The 18,641-nt window shown below is 38.4% G+C and overlaps 1 protein-coding gene across 2 annotated transcripts in view; it reads right to left on the bottom strand.

Moving 5' to 3' along the window:
• Positions 1-2,048: 2,048 nt before the first annotated feature.
• The window catches only part of LOC107740816 (tubulin-specific chaperone cofactor E-like protein), an 18,517-nt gene continuing 1,924 nt past the window's right edge, over positions 2,049-18,641 (bottom strand). Inside the window, exons 2-9 of one of the 2 annotated variants that reach the window (XM_016553337.1) lie at positions 15,823-15,945; positions 14,844-15,065; positions 14,370-14,509; positions 13,150-13,331; positions 12,135-12,391; positions 10,631-10,757; positions 10,346-10,462; positions 2,049-3,730 (exon numbers count right to left, since the gene is read on the bottom strand). In XM_016553337.1, the coding sequence (XP_016408823.1) occupies positions 3,406-3,730; positions 10,346-10,462; positions 10,631-10,757; positions 12,135-12,391; positions 13,150-13,331; positions 14,370-14,509; positions 14,844-14,982 (1,287 nt within the window). In that variant the 5' untranslated portion in view covers positions 14,983-15,065; positions 15,823-15,945 and the 3' untranslated portion in view covers positions 2,049-3,405. The remainder of the gene's footprint in view (positions 3,731-10,345; positions 10,463-10,630; positions 10,758-12,134; positions 12,392-13,149; positions 13,332-14,369; positions 14,510-14,843; positions 15,066-15,822; positions 15,946-18,641) is intronic. The other variant, XM_016553338.1, reaches the window with a different exon arrangement.

The raw sequence follows: 18,641 nt of genomic DNA, 5'->3' as shown, positions 1-18,641 counted from the left end.
GTTGGCGAGATAACGACAAAAAGGGGGGAAATCATTGGTGCATCCACGGTGATATGGTCTGGGAAGGAGATGGTAGCGAGATCTGAGTCAGACTCAGCATTGTTTCTAGGAGGACAGTGGACGTAACTAGATACTGGAGGAAGGCAGGATGTGTGAAAGCCGACTGGACTCTGGGTATTGGAGTCAAGTGTCTGATAAAATGTAATCGCAAACTGTCAGCTCCATCAACCACCTGCCAACCAAACCTGGCAGATCCAAATCAGGCTGACCGAATTACCATAATGTCATCGGGTACAACAAGGACCTTTGGAGTCATCGAACCATTTCCGTGGGAAAGGACTCAAGCATAGTTGGACGCACTAACACTGTAGTTGCTTGACGGTAGGTCCACCAGGCCTGACCCTGTAAGCTGGAAAAGGCCCTGGACTAGACCCTGGCTGGGTCATCCAATATCTTAATTTTCATCCAAACCCCCTTGATGCATCCAATGCCAAACAGTTGCCTTGCCCTCATTTTCTTTCCTTTCCTCAACAATGTCAAGCCCCCTTCAGGTAACTCAACCTTCTCAGAAAACATCTCCCCTTCCTGGCCACACAATGAGCCTCCTTCAGCGTAAATACCATTACTCGTAACACTTATCACACACTTTTACAACGATATTCCATGTCAGTGTTCGTATAATCATTAACACTGAATTAGTATCCATGGCACGAGCCAATGGCCCTCTTTACACTCTGAAAAACACCATTATACAGACCAAGCAATAAGTAAAGATGTCAGCACCTGCTCTGTTAACAACATTTTGGCGTTAGAGGCCAGATGTCCTTAGGGAGCAGAACAGAGAGGATCAAGTGTCATCACCACAACCACAACACAATAAGAGCAAAATATAAGCAATGAGAAAATTGTAGAGACACAGGCACTGCTGAAAGATGGGATAAAGGGGATGCTGGAAGCGAACACACTACAGTTTGTAGATGAGAATAAAAGCAAACATGCAGTTCTAGTGAGACATTGGCATAGTGCAGGATTATTATCCAAATTGGGCATTATAGGGTTTTGCGATTATCAGTGAAGAGTAAAATTACACAGGGAGTGAGTAAATAAATGTGGCAACAATATGGTATAATCATAGGATTTGGACAAAAATATGACACTCAAGCTCAATTTCCAGTAATAGGACACAACTGAAACAGCGATGGAACTTTTAAGCAGAACAGAGTCAGATTAGAGTGCAAACAGAAGCTGGACTTCTCTGTGATAAGACAATAACAGATCATCAGTGTGGCATATGTGGTTACACTGAAACGAAGCTGTCTAAATATCTGACAACAATATCCATGCAGACTCTTCTCCCCATCAATAGCACTAATATATATAACCTCTTTAGCTAATCTGAACCCCTAATGGATTCTGAGCTCCCTGTTAACACCTTCCGCTGGGATAGGGTTGCATAGGGACAGCTTGGTAACTAGAGAGGGAGTCTATACTATATCAGTCACTCCAACATTAGAGCCATTCTGCAGGGAAATGGTATGGGAATGAATAGGACAAGCCCTGGTAATCCAATTCCTTAAACGTATAGACTGGTATATGCTGACTGTGGTTAAAAAAATAAGTCCACAAAGACTGAATGTTAAAATTACTATGTATCTGTGCAACACATTTATATTTCCCATTTAGTTTTATATTGAGAAAGGGCATGGTTTAAGTTCAACAAACTGTTCTCTTTGGGAAGGGAACAGGTATTTAAAGAATACACTGACAGTCATTTGCAAGCTATAAAATAGACAAAATGAGGTTATTTGTGTATGGCTTCCCTTAACGTTTCATGCTTAACAAATGACAACAAAAATATCTTCAACTTCCTTTAAACCTGTAATATGTCAAGATTTAAAAGAAAAAAATCAAAATCAAAGTCAAAGTCAAAGTCAAAATTAAATATATCAGTGTTCCACATTTCCTTTTTTTTTTTTTTTTAAATAATAAGCCAACAAAAAGTATATCTACTCAATATAAATTAAATTAACTTAATTTTCATTATTATTGGTCCCCTTGGGTTTTCCTTCTCTGTAACATAGGCATGATAATAATCAAATGCAGATTTAAAATCCAACAGCACATGATCTGTCTTAAACATCAGTGAGAGTATGGCACCTATCCAAAGACTCTTTCCACCAGTGAGAGAGGTGACTAGGGGATTGCAGTCGGTCTGAGGTCATAATACGGGGAGCTGCTTTTGTGAATGTAAAGTGTGTAAACTTTAGAAGGCTTCAGGATTGTAGGTGACCCTGCTGTAATTCAAGCAGAAAAGAAGTGGCTGGTGTTACAGCTGGAGTATAGGGTTCATTTTCTATATGCCCCCACCCCCCGCCAGACCACCATCCCGCCATTCCATCTCCTGGCCTTAACACTATGTTAAGGGCACAGGCAGCCAAAAGACCTAAGGCGCCTGTCTCTCCTTCTCTAAGCATTCACAGTCTGCATCTACATATTTTTTAACTAGTATTCAGTCATTTTGATATCTTTCAATTCTAGCCAAGATGTCAGAAGATGTTACCCCGATTCACAATGGTAAGTTGAAAATACTGATTTATGAACTTTCCGATTTTGCAGGAAATGTCACTTTCACATAATTTGTCTTTGCGTGGCTACATGACGTCTGGCCAAAACTAATGAGCAACATAAATTCAATGAATCATTCAAAAATGAAACCATATAAGGAATCATCTTCCACAACAGGGGAAGACAGTTACCTGCTCAAAAGACATCGAAAAGACATGGATATCTGTCTTTTTAGATTCCTTCTTTTTTTTAGGAGGGGGCTAGCTTTGATATTGATAATGACATTTGCCCTTATAAAATGCACACCGGTACACCGGTACCTCTCAAACCATCATATTTATCCATGCTAAAGAGCTGAGCTGAAGCTCAACTCACATAATTACCAAAATAATGTTCCTCCGCAAGTAACTTGCACTTTTACCCCTCAGCTGCTAGAGGGCCAAATACTCCATACTGCACCTTTACTAAATGGTAAAATACTCTTTAGAGTAGAGGCATGTATGCGGTTGTGGTGGGTAATTCCTGAGAAGCAGTCTCACACACACAAAACAAGAAAAGTCCACACATTTTTTGTCTTGTATACATACATCCGCAGAGCAGTGGAAGTTAAAAAGGTCTTTTTAATCCTGATCCAATGTCTCTTTTTAGGGACCATTTTTAAATAAGATCGAAGATGCTGGAAAACCAGACTGACAGTTTTTCTTTGTCCTAAACATAAGGCATGCTCATTTGTGCTCTGTTCACAGAATTCACATTGCCTTAATTGGAAGATGGTATTCCAATAACTCTGGAAACCAGTAATTTTTTCCAAACAGTGCTCAGTTGTTGCTCTCTTTTCTGTCACTGTGTCTTGGGCACCACCAAGATTTCATCTCCATCTCGTATACTGTAGGAATGAAGTGCTCGTGCTCCATATTTCATCTCCTGAGGATCTAGTGCATAGCCAAGCTGCCGGTCGATATAGTACACACGCATCTTGTTTGGAGGTAGCTGGACCACGGCCCTCAACTGCTTCTTTAGGTCTGTCACTGTCTGATCCAATCTGAGCTCTAGGGGTTCTGCCTGGTGCCCAAAATGCACCTCTACCTGGACATGGCAGAGAGGGCGCAAATCCACCTCTGCAAGTGGGACTAGGCGGCCATAGCGTGCTACCAAAGTGTGATACCTGAAAAGAGTGGACAGCAGTGAGAAAAAGAGAACCATGTTAATTTATCCCATGTATTTTAGTTAAGTTATCCCATTTTAGTTAAAACAGAAAGACAGTCAAGAAACCAAGAATAGAGAGAATATACAAAAGCTCTGTTCCAAAAATCTAGTGAACTGCCTAGCTAGAAAACATTTTCAATCAACAAAAGTATACTAACAGAAAGGTTGTTATTGCAGACAGTAGGCAGCAACATTTTGCTTCCAAGATAACTTAAGTTCTAACTGTAACCAATACTGATAAAAAAAACAATTATATTGAATAAAAATTATTTAGATTTTTTTATGCTTGTTAGAGTATTTAATAGAGTGCTCCATGGATGGTGTAATATTTTAGGTCAACCGGAAGTTAGCATCACTCTGGTTCTCTCGACAAAAAAAGCTTGTCCAGAGGTTCAAAAATGCTAACTCATTCCTGGGTTTTAGAAGTCCTTTCTACGGCACCCTACAGTAAGCTTAGCAATATGCTAACCCTATTGGGATCAATTCTGAGTCATACTTTTACATCCAGCAATCTTTCTGCAGAGTTGCTGCTTATGTGGATTGCTCCAATTGTTCCAGTTCAGTCAAAAGTGAGGTTTCATGTCTTAAAGGTGAACTGCTTATGTAGACTAACAAGTCAACTAGGATTTAGAACAGAGCTAATGATCTACGATGATATATGCTTGCAAAACCTGGGATGTGTACATATGCAGACGTCTTACCCCTGTTAAAGTATTAGTTCACTTCCAGAATAAAAATTTCCTGACAATTTACTCACCCCCATGTCATCCAAGATGTTCATGATGTCTTTCTTTCTTCAGTCGAAAAGAAATTAAGGTTTTTGAGTAAAACATTTCAGGATTGTTCTCCATTTAGTGGACTTAAATTGGAGCCAACGTGTTGAAGGTCCAAATTGCAGTTTCAATGCAGCTTCAAAGGGCTCTACACGATCCCAGCCGAGGAATAAGGGCCTTATCTAGCAAAACGATTGGTCATTTTCTAAAAAAAAAAAAAGTAAAATTTATATACTTTTTAAAAACAAATGCTCATCTTGCACTAGCTCTGTGGTGCGTGTCCACGGCTTCACGCATTGCCTAATCACGTTGGAAAAGTCATGCGTGGTTAGTTCTTCGTCTGTGTACTTCAGTTCAAAAAGGTAGGGTAGGGTGAAAAATTTCATCTCCGTCATTTTCTCATCCAACTTCAAAATCGTCCGACTTTGTTTTACCTTTTTTTGTAAAGGGCATTTGACTTTTTTGCATGTTTGCTTTGTAAACACTGGGTCGGTACTTCCGCCTATGTCACGTGTGTGTGACTACGTAATGTGTGAGGTCAAACTAGTGCAAGATGAGCATTTGTGGTTAAAAAGTATATCCTTTCTTTTCAACTGAAGAAGGGGGTGAGTAAATTATCAGGAAATTTTTATTCTGGAAGTGAACTAACCCTTTAAGATGTGTTTTTGGTGAAGTGGTCAGCCACGTGGTCAGGAATTTATTGTGCCATCTCCCAGAAATGAGTTTTTGCAGAGTGGGACGTCTGCATATGTCTGTTTTCATCAAAAGTGTCAATTACCCTCAACTGTTTAAAAAAGACAACTCCTCTAAACAAAAATAATGTCAGTGCACCATGGAAGTGACCAGAGATCTGTGTGTGTGTGTTTGTGAGAAGATGCGGTTGTGTATTTGTGTACCTGTTCGTGTGTTTGTGAAGCACAGCGAGTTTTTAAACCGTGAGAAAGTTCTCACCACCACCCCGTTTACCCTCCCTTCTTTCCCCTCTTGCTGAAGGATTGTGGGAAAGATAAGAGGAGATCGGCAGGAACAATTAAATAAAATCTCCACAAAACAGTCTTTTAGCTTTAGAGGGCTACAGTAACCAACACAGCCAATCAAAGTAATTTCCCCAGCCTTGTCCAGAAAAGTCTCCCCACAAAGCAGAGCCTGAGCCTGGGTAGGTGCCTGTGGCTCCCTGCCTTCGCCATGGGAATACTGCCCCCTCTATACAAAGTGCCACTCTGTCTGAGAGAGAACAGTCTCACTCAAGGGTCTCATTTAATGTGGCTAAGCTCCTTAAATGAAGGCGAATGGGTGTTCGCTGTGATAACATAGCTGCCTTGGATTCCTTGAACAGTGCTTAGATCAGTCTCGGAGATGGGACCGGACAGTCGCCACCATGCAGTGCACCAGGTTCATAGTAGAGCCATACAGTGAGTCTACTGTAGATACTGCCGTTGTTGATGCCCTCAAAAACAACATGATCTGTTTTCAGATAGATAACATGCACACAATCACAATTAGCTCAAAATTTAGATATCTAAAACTTAACATGGGAACCCGTCTGTTTGAAAGGTGCAGCAGAGATACAGAACCTTAGCCTTTGTTCACACTCCACACAACTGCCATTTGTGCTTTCCCATTTTTAGGACTGACGGTCAATTTTGCATCAATTGAAATCAAATCTGATTTTAAGACTTATTTTAAGTGTAAGCAATAACTAGTATATCTACATGGGTTGCTATAGTAACGATGTAGGTGGTCACATGAGACCAAGAGCATTGTTTTCTTTTCCAACAACTGAGAGTCACACAAGACAAAATACCAGTAAAAAAAGGTGATATCTCTGTATTTTACACATACATTAGTGTCCAAAATATTCACTATATATTTTATGGGTGGGACCCAATGCTATTGAGGACATTAGCAGGCCCAGGACAATGTTGTCGGTTGTCCCCCCTGACAACAGCCCTAATACTACGGAAAGAGTGAATTAAAATGAATTCAGACATAGCTGAAGACACTACCTTGCATTCTTTATGACGCTAGGTGTCCTGACTCCTGAGTGACAATAAAAAGTACTTGGAATTTGAACTGATTTCTCAGACTGAAATACATTTAAGTCTGTATTGAAGAAAATGTTATTACCCAGGTTCTGCACCTCAAGTTGTCAAGTCAAGTCAACCTCAATGTAGTCACCACTCACCACTATACCATTAAATGAATTAAAACAGCAGCAAATGCATTAAATGCTTTAATGGGAACTTGTCTACATGTTGTCTATGAATCCTTCTATCTTGACATCTTTAGCATCGACATCCACCATGATGGATGCTAAAGAGCCTGGTTACGCAATCCACTTATCTTCTTAAATTTCTCATTGTCCGTAAAGAGTGACGCACTTAGATTTTCCCTATACATTGGCCTTCTTACATCCTTGTAGGCCCCATGTTGTCTTTCACTGTCAAAATGTCAACAAGGTCCCAGGCTATGGTTACTCAAAGACAGTAAGACCAATAGCCTCTTTCATTTTCTTCACACTCTCCTTCTGTCATCCCTGTCTTTGCATCCCTCCCCTCTGCTATCATTCCTGTGTTTCCCATTCCTCCAAGGGAGGATCAACATGCCCATGGCCACAGCTCAGGTTTTAGTTACTCAAAGGCTGTTAAATATATAGAGCTCCTTTATCTATTTAACAGCCTCCCTCTTTCCTACATACACTATAACAAGTGTACCTCACAGCCTTGCCCTTGGTACAATTAAACTAAAGCTGAAGTATTTAACATTTTTTGTTAATAGGACAGTACAAAAGCTATTTTAGTGCACATAAAGTAGTTTTGGAAGGATATTCATAGGTATACGCTAAACAACATATATAGGCCTGATCTAGAAAATCGTTGTGCGCAATCAAGCAGTGAAAGGTTTGAATTACACTAGCCAGCACTCAAATCTCTACATCTTCTCAGCTTTATAAAGATAACAGTCCCATGCCTACTTATATCTAAAGTTTATGTCTAAGCAACCGTAAATGCGACTAAGGTTACTGTGAAATCACTTTGAAAGTCTCTCAAATGGTTCTAACCATGCTACCACAGTTTGAGTCTCATATATTAGGCTGAATGGGTCTCTACACCAGTTATGTCTCATACATTCAAAGAGGGCCCGGTCCAATGGTGTGTTTGAGGTCAGGGAGGCATAATTTCTTTCTGCCCATCTCTTTCTCTGTTTCTCAGATCTCTACACCAGTTATGTCTCATACATTCAAAGAGGGCCCGGTCCAACGGTGTGTTTGAGGTCAGGGAGGCATAATTTCTTTCTGCCCATCTCTTTCTCTGTTTCTCAGATTTTTGGCGTCTTTCAGAGTCAGTAACATAGCCTAAGCTCTGATCTGCGCCCAAAGGGTGGGGGAAAGAGCAGGCTGGGTTCAAAGAGGGGGCAACCTTAACCCATATCTAGAGTTTACCATCTAGTTCTACACCTGCCCTTTCACCCTCCAGTGCCAACTTTCATCTCAACCTCTTCCCTCTGGGAAAATGGCTTTCCCTCCAGAGAGACAGACAGAATGGGACAGAGAGAAAGAAACAGAGGATGTGGATGGAGTGAGGAGGTCAGAAATGAGGGTCATTGTTACCTGGTTTTGGTTTACCTAGGTGTTGAAAAGAAAGTCTCTGAAGAAGTGGTCCCGGTGGGCACAAGAAGATATAAATGAAAAATCGAGTTGTTAAGGAATGGTTCACCTAGTCATGAAAACTTTCTCATGTCTTTTGAAACACGTTCGACGTTCGGAACAAATTATTGCTGTGTGATGAATTCTTAATTTGTGTTTTTTATGTATTTATGCTATGGTATTTAGTTTTTAGTTTTTCCTACACGTCATTTGTGGGTCAATGTTATCAATGTTATCATCTGTTTAAGAAAGGGTTATTTTAAAAGGTTGTTAAAAACCTCTTTTTAGTATCTGGTACTTTAGACTGAGGCCACTATTTCTGAGAAAGGCCCATTTTCACCTCATCTCTAGTTTCCGACCTTCTATAGCTGGAGCAGGAACTGTCTCATAACTGTTTAGACAACTTAATCAATTCACTAGGTCTGAGAGCCATTCCAGAACAAAGGCAACAGCATCTCCACCGCTTAACGGAAAAAACAGGAGAGACTGAGTCAGGGACGTCATTCCATCCCCTTTTGAAAAAATCCTCCAGCTAACTCAATCCCCCCAAAGCAAATGAAAAGGGGCAGGAGAGAGGGGGATATAAGGAGGGGAAGAACGAATAAAGCTGCCACCATGTGTATCGATTTTCTGATTGGAGTATTCCAGTACAAAGGCGTCTTTGAGGAGGGAGAGAGTGAACACATTGTCTCCCAAAGGTTAGAATACCCTGCTGGAAGCTGGGGCTTGCCGCAGTCACTGAAAAAGTCCTCTGCACATTCTCCTAGGTTAAGTGGAATGGGGTGTGCTAAGAACGTGGGTGATCCGTTTTCCATTTCTTTGACCTGCAAAGACCCTCCAAATTATCCCCCCGAAAGTCCCCCCCCAAAAAAACAGAAGCAATGAGGGAAGGGGGAAAGCCAGAAGACATGAGGGATGGGAGAGTTAAACGTCACCTGGATAACTGGAGACGCCAAACTAAAGAAAAGGAAGTGAAAGGAAAATAGGTTGGAATGTGTGGATGGCCACCATGAAACTTAAAACATGGCCAAAGAGAGAGAGAGAGAGAGAGAGAGAGAGGGGCGCTTTTTGTGCTAAACCGGAAAGAGGTGGCTGGGCTCTTGAAATGTTAAGATTTTATAACATAGCTGCAAAATTTTGTTTCAACTAAAGTTAACAAAGTTCTATAGAAAATTATACTGAAAAGCAATACTGACAAATAAAAAACTGCAAGGACTAAACTAACCTTTAATGTCTGTGGAACAACTGTATGGGAATGTAACCTAAATTACAGCATAACACTTGTTCAGTAAATTATTCAGAATTTAATACTAGATAATATTTAATTGTATATGATCAAGAAACTAGTGCTTATTATAGTCATTATGAAATTAAAATGAATCTGTTTTCTGAATGCCTATTATGGATCTTATTTTGAACTCATTTTGGCATGTTGTTACATCTTTTATACCTCATAATTCTTAATCCAAATATTCTAACTTGATCTACCATTGAAACAACAGAATTCTGTCTGCTGACATTTGCTGGACTCTAATAATTTTGTCCGATTAAATCCCACCCCTTTGTTACAATCACATGCAAGTTTGCATTTAGATCTGCCTCCATCCAATCAACAGCCAATGCATAAAACCAAGCCCCCGCTCCTGTTTTTTTTTTTTTTTTTTGATGATACGCTTACCTCAATTTATTTCACAACACAAAGGAAAAGATTTGTTGCTACTTCTGATTTATTGTGACTTTTGAACCTTTGTAAAATGGTCAATTTGAAGGTCCCTCTATATGTTTCTATATAGACCTATTTTATGGATATCAAAAAGATAACAAAAAATAAATAAATAAATAAATAAAAACGTTAACTTTCTTAAAGGATGTTTATATACTGTAAATAATTAAAAGACAGCCTTTTAGTAACTTTGGGAAAAAGGATAACATTAGTTATGGGTAACAAATAAGACCCGAGTCTGCAGTTATGAGGGAATAAAAAGAAGCATATTTTTTAGATTTATATGATAGGTTGATTAAATAGGATATTTTAATACACAGACACCAGTCATTTTCTGGGATGTACTATACATAGTTCTCTAAAGAAACAAAAAAGAGACTGAGAGAGTTGTGTATATGGAGTGTGGTGGTGTAAGGGGTGCAGGTGGGTCACCTTTGGGGTAGCTCATCCTCAGGGCAGTCCAGGTGGTAGCGGATGAAAAAGCGCTCTGCATCCTCTCTTTCTCCATCAGTGACAACACTGCCGTTCAATACAGTCACGTGAGGCAAACTTACAAAACACAGAAGAAGGACAAGTGTGTGAGAGGGAGAGAAACAGAAAGAGACATGGAATGCATGGACATGCACAATTCCATATTGGTGGCTACACTGATTTGTGCAAACAATTTCCAACAATACTCAAAAATGGCAAATTCCAAAAGTGTGTACGGTTACTTACTGTGCTACCATAAGACAACGTCTCTCCTGATCAGTGTAGGGCTGCAGTAAAGGAATACCCATCAGTCTGACTTCTTGAAGCTTTGGGAAGAAATTCAATTTCTCAATGTCCTCCCAGCGACTTAAACCTAAATAACACAACACCTACATTTCTGTTAATAATCCATGAAACTGGATAAATATAAAATTCGGTCAATTTTTAATTACTCACCCACGTCGTTCCAAACCCATTAGACTTGGGTTCATCTTCAAAACACAAATGAAAACATATTAATGAAACTTCTGTGCCTCTATGCAACACTCCATGCAACCAAAACTTTGACAGTTGAAGCATCATAGTTTTAGTGGAATGTACTTTAAATGGAGGGACAGAAATCTCTCAGGTTTCATTGAAAATATAATTTGTGTTTCCAATATGAACAATTATCTAATGGTTTTGGAAAAATATGAGGGTGAGTAATTCATTTTTGGATGAACTAACCTTTTGATACTACATGATTATTTAGAATAGGTACTTAAAAATATTTACAACCCAAAACCACAGAAATCTGATGACCTACTGAATAACAGAAGAAGAATATTAGAAAGCTACAGTGGAAGGGAAGATTTTTAATGAATAACGGCTTCAATTTTGGTCTTTTCCTCATATAAATCTATTGTTTTACTTAAGAAGACAAGGAGTACAGTGCATGAACCATGTGGACCACTTAAGTTTTGGCTTGTGATGTTCTCAATTTTGTTTAAATTGTAAATTAACCTAGATAGTAAAGGTTAATGCTGCAACTACCTAGAAGTGTGTGTGTCTGTGATGTTATTCTTTCTACAGAGATGATGTTCATGCAATCCAGCACCTGAGTTGTGTAGGTTGATGCTGCGCAGGTTGGGAAAAAGTCTCTGTAGGGAGTCCTCAGGCTCGTGGATAGACGAGAGGGAGTTGTTTGCCAGGATAAGAGACATCAGGCCTGGATACATGAGGCCCAGCTTGCGCACCTCCGCCCAATCCTGCAGCTGGTTATCTGTGATATGCAGCAGGCGCAGGGACAGGCACAGCGTAGATGACACACTCACGCTCTCGTACTCGTTCAGACACAAAAACAATTCCTCCAGCCTACATACATACAACCACAAGAAAAAGAAGAAAAGTTTTAGTGCATGACAAAATTACCCATTTCGCAACTAGTGGTATGCCACAGCACAGTGCTAAAACAATATCTACATTTGAATAGAAAATGCATTAAAATAGATTAAAAATACATAAAAACAGTTAGTTTGGCATAATGTTTGATTTGTTAATATGATTAATTTCTCAATAAAATATTTGAACAAAACTGCTTCACTGTTTGGTGTAATTTAAAAGTAATTTTATTCAAAATCACTAAAGTCAGTCATGGCAAAATTAGTCAAAATTGTCTCGATTTATATTTTCCTATAATGCAACTACCTAGAAGTGTGTGTGTCTGTGATGTTATTCTTTCTACAGAGATGATGTTCATGCAATCCAGCACCTGAGTTGTGTAGGTTGATGCTGCGCAGGTTGGGAAAAAGTCTCTGTAGGGAGTCCTCAGGCTCGTGGATAGACGAGAGGGAGTTGTTTGCCAGGATAAGAGACATCAGGCCTGGATACATGAGGCCCAGCTTGCGCACCTCCGCCCAATCCTGCAGCTGGTTATCTGTGATATGCAGCAGGCGCAGGGACAGGCACAGCGTAGATGACACACTCACGCTCTCGTACTCGTTCAGACACAAAAACAATTCCTCCAGCCTACATACATACAACCACAAGAAAAAGAAGAAAAGTTTTAGTGCATGACAAAATTACCCATTTCGCAACTAGTGGTATGCCACAGCACAGTGCTAAAACAATATCTACATTTGAATAGAAAATGCATTAAAATAGATTAAAAATACATAAAAACAGTTAGTTTGGCATAATGTTTGATTTGTTAATATGATTAATTTCTCAATAAAATATTTGAACAAAACTGCTTCACTGTTTGGTGTAATTTAAAAGTAATTTTATTCAAAATCACTAAAGTCAGTCATGGCAAAATTAGTCAAAATTGTCTCGATTTATATTTTCCTATAATTTTTTACAATGCCGAGAATTGCTGTTAAATGATTAATCGTGATTAATCGCATCAAAAATAAAAGTTTTTGTTCACGTAATATATGTGTGTTTACTGTGTATATACACACACATGCATGTATTTAAGAAAAATATGGTATGTTAATATATTACATATAATTATATATAATATCAATTATATGAATATAAATATATACATATAAATATTTTCAAAATATGTACTGTATGTGTGTGTATTTATGTATACATAATAAATATACACAGCACACATATTATGTAAACAAAAACTTTTTTGGATGCGATTAATCGTGATTAATCGTTTGACAGCACTAACGAGAAACTGCACACCTAAATCATAATGTATAAAAACACATTCACAAACACATTAGATGGTTCAGACCGAGGCTACTTCAATGTTAAACACACACACTTACTCTGGGATCTCTCGTGTAAGTGCATGCACCATATCCCAGGTGACATGTGTGTTATTGAGCACGAGGCGGCGGAGGCCTGTGAACGCTTCAGCAGCTCCAGGCTCTAGACTTGACCCTCTCAGTGGATTCATACTCAGATTGAGAAAGTCTAGGTTAGGGATGTTACACAGGATCTTGCTTATCTACAGAGAGGAGAGAAAAAGAGAGAAAAGAATGAAAAACTGACCGAACACAAGCAGTTTGTCTTGTCAAGCCTGTGTCAAGTAGCAGACCTCGATTTCACTGTATTTTTGAATGTTACAGTCTAACATAAGCGTAAAAATAACACTTTAGTAAAGGTATTTAAAAAAATAAATAAATAAAGGTATATTTATAAATTAGTTACATGAACAAAAATGCATAAAATTAGCCAAATATTGCTGGGAAAAAAGCTCGCCCAGACATTAAATTAAACAGCATTCTGTTTATCAACAACAAATTTGTATGAAAAGAGATGAGCCACATGCCAAATCTGTCTCTTATTCAAAATTCCATATCACACGGATTCCTATGGAAATGACTGGATTTCGTCTGTGAAATTTTGTCAAAAAATGGTACCCAAATGTGACCCAAAAATGAAAATTAGCTGAAAATGTACTTACCTTCAGGCCATCTGATGTATATGAGTTTGTTTCTTTATCAGAACAGATTTTGAGAAATTTATTGATGGACATTAATTGATTTACTGAAGTCATGTGGATGACTTGTGGATTATTGTGATGTTTTTATCAGCTGTTTGGACATCCATTTTGACCGCACACGTTCACTGTAGTAGAGGATCCAATGGTAAGCAAGTGATGTAATGCTACATATGTAATTCAAATTTGTTCCGATGAAGAAACGAACTCATCTACATCTTGGATGTCCTGAGGGTGAATAAATTTTCATTTTTGGGTGAACTATTCCTTTAAGACTTATTTTCTAACGACATCAGAGTAGTGAAATCTGATAAAACTTAATACGGCTCTATATATTAACCATGATTTAATGCAGTAATACTTTTACAGCATTTTATAATACCTTTATATTATGTTTATAATACATAATGCATTAATCACTGATAATACACTGAATTTTATTGAATTGTACAGTAAGTGTTACCTTACTGACATTCTTTGTGCTACGTACACAAATGTACATACAGTGAGACAAAACCTGTGACTCAAACACATTTTTCTCACCTCTCCCCAGTCTTTTAACTGGTTGTGAGAGAGGTCTAGCTCAACCACGTGAGCACAGAAAGTGGCCACCTCCTCCTCATCTCCGGCCTCCGTGATTCCACAACCATCCAGAACCAGAATGCTGGGCAGATTCAGACGATCTTATACACACAGAGGGAGACATAAACTGCCTTTAATTAATGTATAGATGAAAATTCATTAGAATTTGAAGAAGTTACAACCACCCGTACAGGTTTTTATTTTTAAACTTTATTTATTTACAGCATTTCACTTATTATCTTCGGAAAATCCTTAAATTTTGGCCCTAGAATACATTACTATAATGATAACATTGTGCTCTTCAACAGGCGCAGCAAAACCGTGTTTAATGGCAATAACCACTGATTGTAGATCACTGATCCAGATTGTATCTAACACATTGTATCTTTAACTCGCAGGCTCAGCATTTCACCTACGGCCAAAAATAAAACCGACCTTTGACAGGTGAACCCTGGGGACTCGACCGGATCACCACTCCAACTCCTGGCCCACGGCAGTATGGGAAGTTTTCCGGGCTGTACTTCTCACTGATCACCTGCACTAAAGTGCGTCCTTCTGTCTCCTCTGACTCCATCTCACCTCTCCTCCCACTCTCACACCTTCAGCTGAGCAAACACAGAGGAGTAGCGTGTGTTTAGGTGAATGTAGCATCAGTTCCTGTGAAACAAACAGGTTTATCAGTTATGTCGACCAAGTGGACAGGCGTGTGCTTGAAAGAAACCATTTGCGAAGAGGGATGTCTGTAATTTTCAACCAGGGCAAAGATTAGTACTAGTTTCAAAGAGCTGATATTTAGGTCAATAACATTTAATGTTGTCCGTGATAAAAAAGGACAAATCATCTAAAAAAAAACTAGTTTAAAAAATGCAGTTACAGAAATGTGTTATTCGTATTCATGTTGGTTTTATATAGTTTTAAAAAACTTTATTACTACTCACATAAACAGTTTAAATTCAATTACTCTAAAAATGTCAAGTAAAAAGTAAGAAAAAACATACTCCTTGCACCTTGAATACACATGGTGTACACACCTTAATCATCAAATTGGTTTTTAACATATTTGTTTTAGGGTGAAAAAAATTCTTTAAAATTCTTTTTTTTCCTGCTTGTTAACACTAGATGATTTTAATTTTGGGGACAAAAGTGTTTTAATACTACTAAAAAGTGAAATCACTTATTATATTTTTTCTATTAAATAATAAAGGATTAATAATAAAGGACTTGCATTTTAATGTATTTTTGAATAAACTGATAAGGCAAAAAAATGAGTGTCACGTCGCTGACCCTTTTGTCACATGCACTAGTGTTCAAATAATCAAAACACTAATACTCTACGCTAAAAATCAACTGATTTCTATATTAAGAAACAATGTTACAAGGTTAAAGCCAAAAGAGTGAAATTTATTTGACTCACATTTGATCTGGAGGTCAAACAGGAGCACATTGATGGTGGGCCTCCTGCCAAACAGCATCCAGGAATGGATCTCTTAACCTGCGGCCTCGTGGGTCAGGGCTGGGGGTGTCCCACAGCCCCTGACTCAAGAGTGTAAGAACAGACAGAAATGGACAAATGAGATGATGCACATGTGTCACATGGAAAACTTGTGGTCACAGAACAATCATTCTTCTATCCCTTTATGATGCCTAGACAAATGTGGTAACACTAGCACTGGTATGGAAAGGTCTATCCTTGAAATCGGATCCAATGACGCTTTGCCCGACTCCCATATGCTGCTGTTTTACACAGAAGCACAATGGGAAAACTCCAGTGGTGCAAACGGATGTTGAGCTCTGAGCATATGTATGAGCCTCTTCTAGACAGATGAATCTGTAAGTGTAAAGAGATCTTTATTGCTAAAAGATTGGCCTGCTGATTTATTCTGTCTGTGGGTTTCTTTCCATGAGCAGAAGAGTGATCTAAATCTAATCCAGCACAGAAAGATATCTGTCACAATCTTCTGTGAAGTCCACTCAAAGTACATCTCACAAACTACACTTCAAAGCAAGATTCATCTTGCTCCAAAACCTTGTCTGTCCAGACCAGACCATGTTTTTTTTCTTTTGAGAGAGAGAGAGAGAGAGAGAGAGAGTGGGTGGATGGGACTGCATTCCTATTAGAGACCAAACATTTTTGTTTATGTAACTAATATATACGTGATATACAGAACCAATCTGTAATTTTTTTTAACAGTTCTTTATGATAAGGTCCCATTAGATATTAAATAAAATGCATTAAATAACCTTAATAATGAGAAATACATTTATATTTTTTATCTTTGTTTTGTTAAAAAAATTAAACTGTTCATTGTTGATTAATATTAGGTCCATTTATTACTATTACCAGACACAACTTCTGATTTTAATAATGTATAAGTAAACGTTAAACAATTTACATAAATAAGATTAATAAATGGTTTAGAAGTATTTTTCATTGTTAGTTCATGGTAACTAATGTAGTTGGAACGTTACTGTAAAGTGTTACAAAACAGTCGGACACTTCTGGACATGGCTACAGCATTTTAATCATGCTAAAATCCACATAATATTAAAGTCGGCATGAAATGGAAATTGCAATGGCTTTACTTTTCTATTGTGATGAATATCTGACTGAAACCGCTTCTCGAATAAGAAAAAATGTAGGTCGCTGAACTTGATTTTGTCTTTCAGGAATTGATTGGATCGCCGTTGTTTGCTAATTGCTGTGAAAGGTTTCTTCGCAACTGTCAAAATTATGTTTCAAAAACATTTTATATAAGGAATCAAATAAAATCTGACAAACAAATAGGTGTTTGGCTCTAAAAAATGAAAGGTGGGGCCTCCATCCTGCAGGCGATTGGCTCTTTTAACTGTAAGGCAGGACTACAACTGTTTCTTATTTGAGAATGAATGTTTGTTGCATTAAAGTCTGTGTGAACCTGAAATTGTGACATACTTTACTTCACCATTGTTACATATTTCCAAGTGAAACAGTATATTCCAAATCGCTTGTCCTCTGCAGAGTCAAACGCTATATTAAATGTTAAAAATAGAGGGTGGAGCTTGATTTCAACACACCTGCTCACCATCTCTAGCTCGCAGCAGATTGGTGGTTGGAGGGGAGGGGCTAAAGGATGTTCTGCCCATACCAACAAACTGACATCATCAGAATACCTTAAAGTGGTCATATGATGCGATTTCAATTTTTCCTTTCTCTTTGAAGTGTTACAAGCTCTTGGTGCATAAAGAAGATCTGTAAAGTTGCAAAGACTAAAGTCTCAAATCCAAAGAGATATTCTTTATAAAAGTTAAGAGTCAACCATGCCTACCTAAAACGGCTCGTTCTAACACGCCCCCACATGTCTACGTCACGATGTGGGAAGATTTGCATAACGCCACCCAAATGGTCACGCAAAGAAAGAAGGCGTATCTTTTTATTCTCGCTGTAGTATTGTTGCTGCCGCCGCCATGTCGTGGAGACGCTGTGTGTTTCGTTGTGAAAGCGAAACTACTTTGTTTGGCCTTCCAAAAGAGGACACGACTAGAAATCAGTGGTTAAGTTGTATTTACAACACTGTTACAGAACACTTCAAACCAAATATTCAGATGGGTGCAGCACATTTTATGGAGGACTGCATAGGCGGAGCGTGTGTAAGGCTGGGTGTGAAGGCTTAGCCTTCCCCTGGCCACGGGGACTTGGGGCAAAAATGGCACTAAATTGGACAAAAATGCCCCTGCACAAATAAATTAAATCTATTACGTCTGTTGCTAACAAAATGAATATGAATAGACAGTGTCGATTGCGGCATTAAATTAAGATCTGCTCATGTTGCACCGTATTTCATTTTAGGCGTTTTTACAGTGTTGCGCATTTGAACCAATCACACACAATTCTGTTGAGCTTAGGAATGCAATGGCCAATCAGAGGCATTCAGATGAGTCATCGTTTAAACAGATCAGTTTTGTTGAGAGAGCGCGCGTTCGCTGACTGAATTCCGGACTCTTGCGAATTCTCTCATCATAAACAACAAAGCGCAGATGTACGTCCAATGTAAGTAAGAGATTCATTTCACAGTGTATACAGCTTCAGTGATTATAACGATAGTTTTGTTTTTTTGAGAGTGCCATAGATCAAAGTTAGTGATAATGTCGTTACTGTACATCATTTATTAGCTGTTTGAATAACCCTGGGAAGGAAACGTTATATAATTATGAATTTCTAATGTTTTAATTAAATTGTAATCACATTAAATACAA

This window comes from Sinocyclocheilus rhinocerous, unplaced genomic scaffold (genome assembly GCF_001515625.1).
Source record: "Sinocyclocheilus rhinocerous isolate Xijiao unplaced genomic scaffold, SAMN03320098_v1.1 scaffold2330, whole genome shotgun sequence".
NCBI lineage: Eukaryota > Metazoa > Chordata > Actinopteri > Cypriniformes > Cyprinidae > Sinocyclocheilus > Sinocyclocheilus rhinocerous.
The sequence above is the reverse complement of the archived record's forward strand: the minus strand, read 5'-3'. Positions and strand labels throughout refer to the sequence as shown.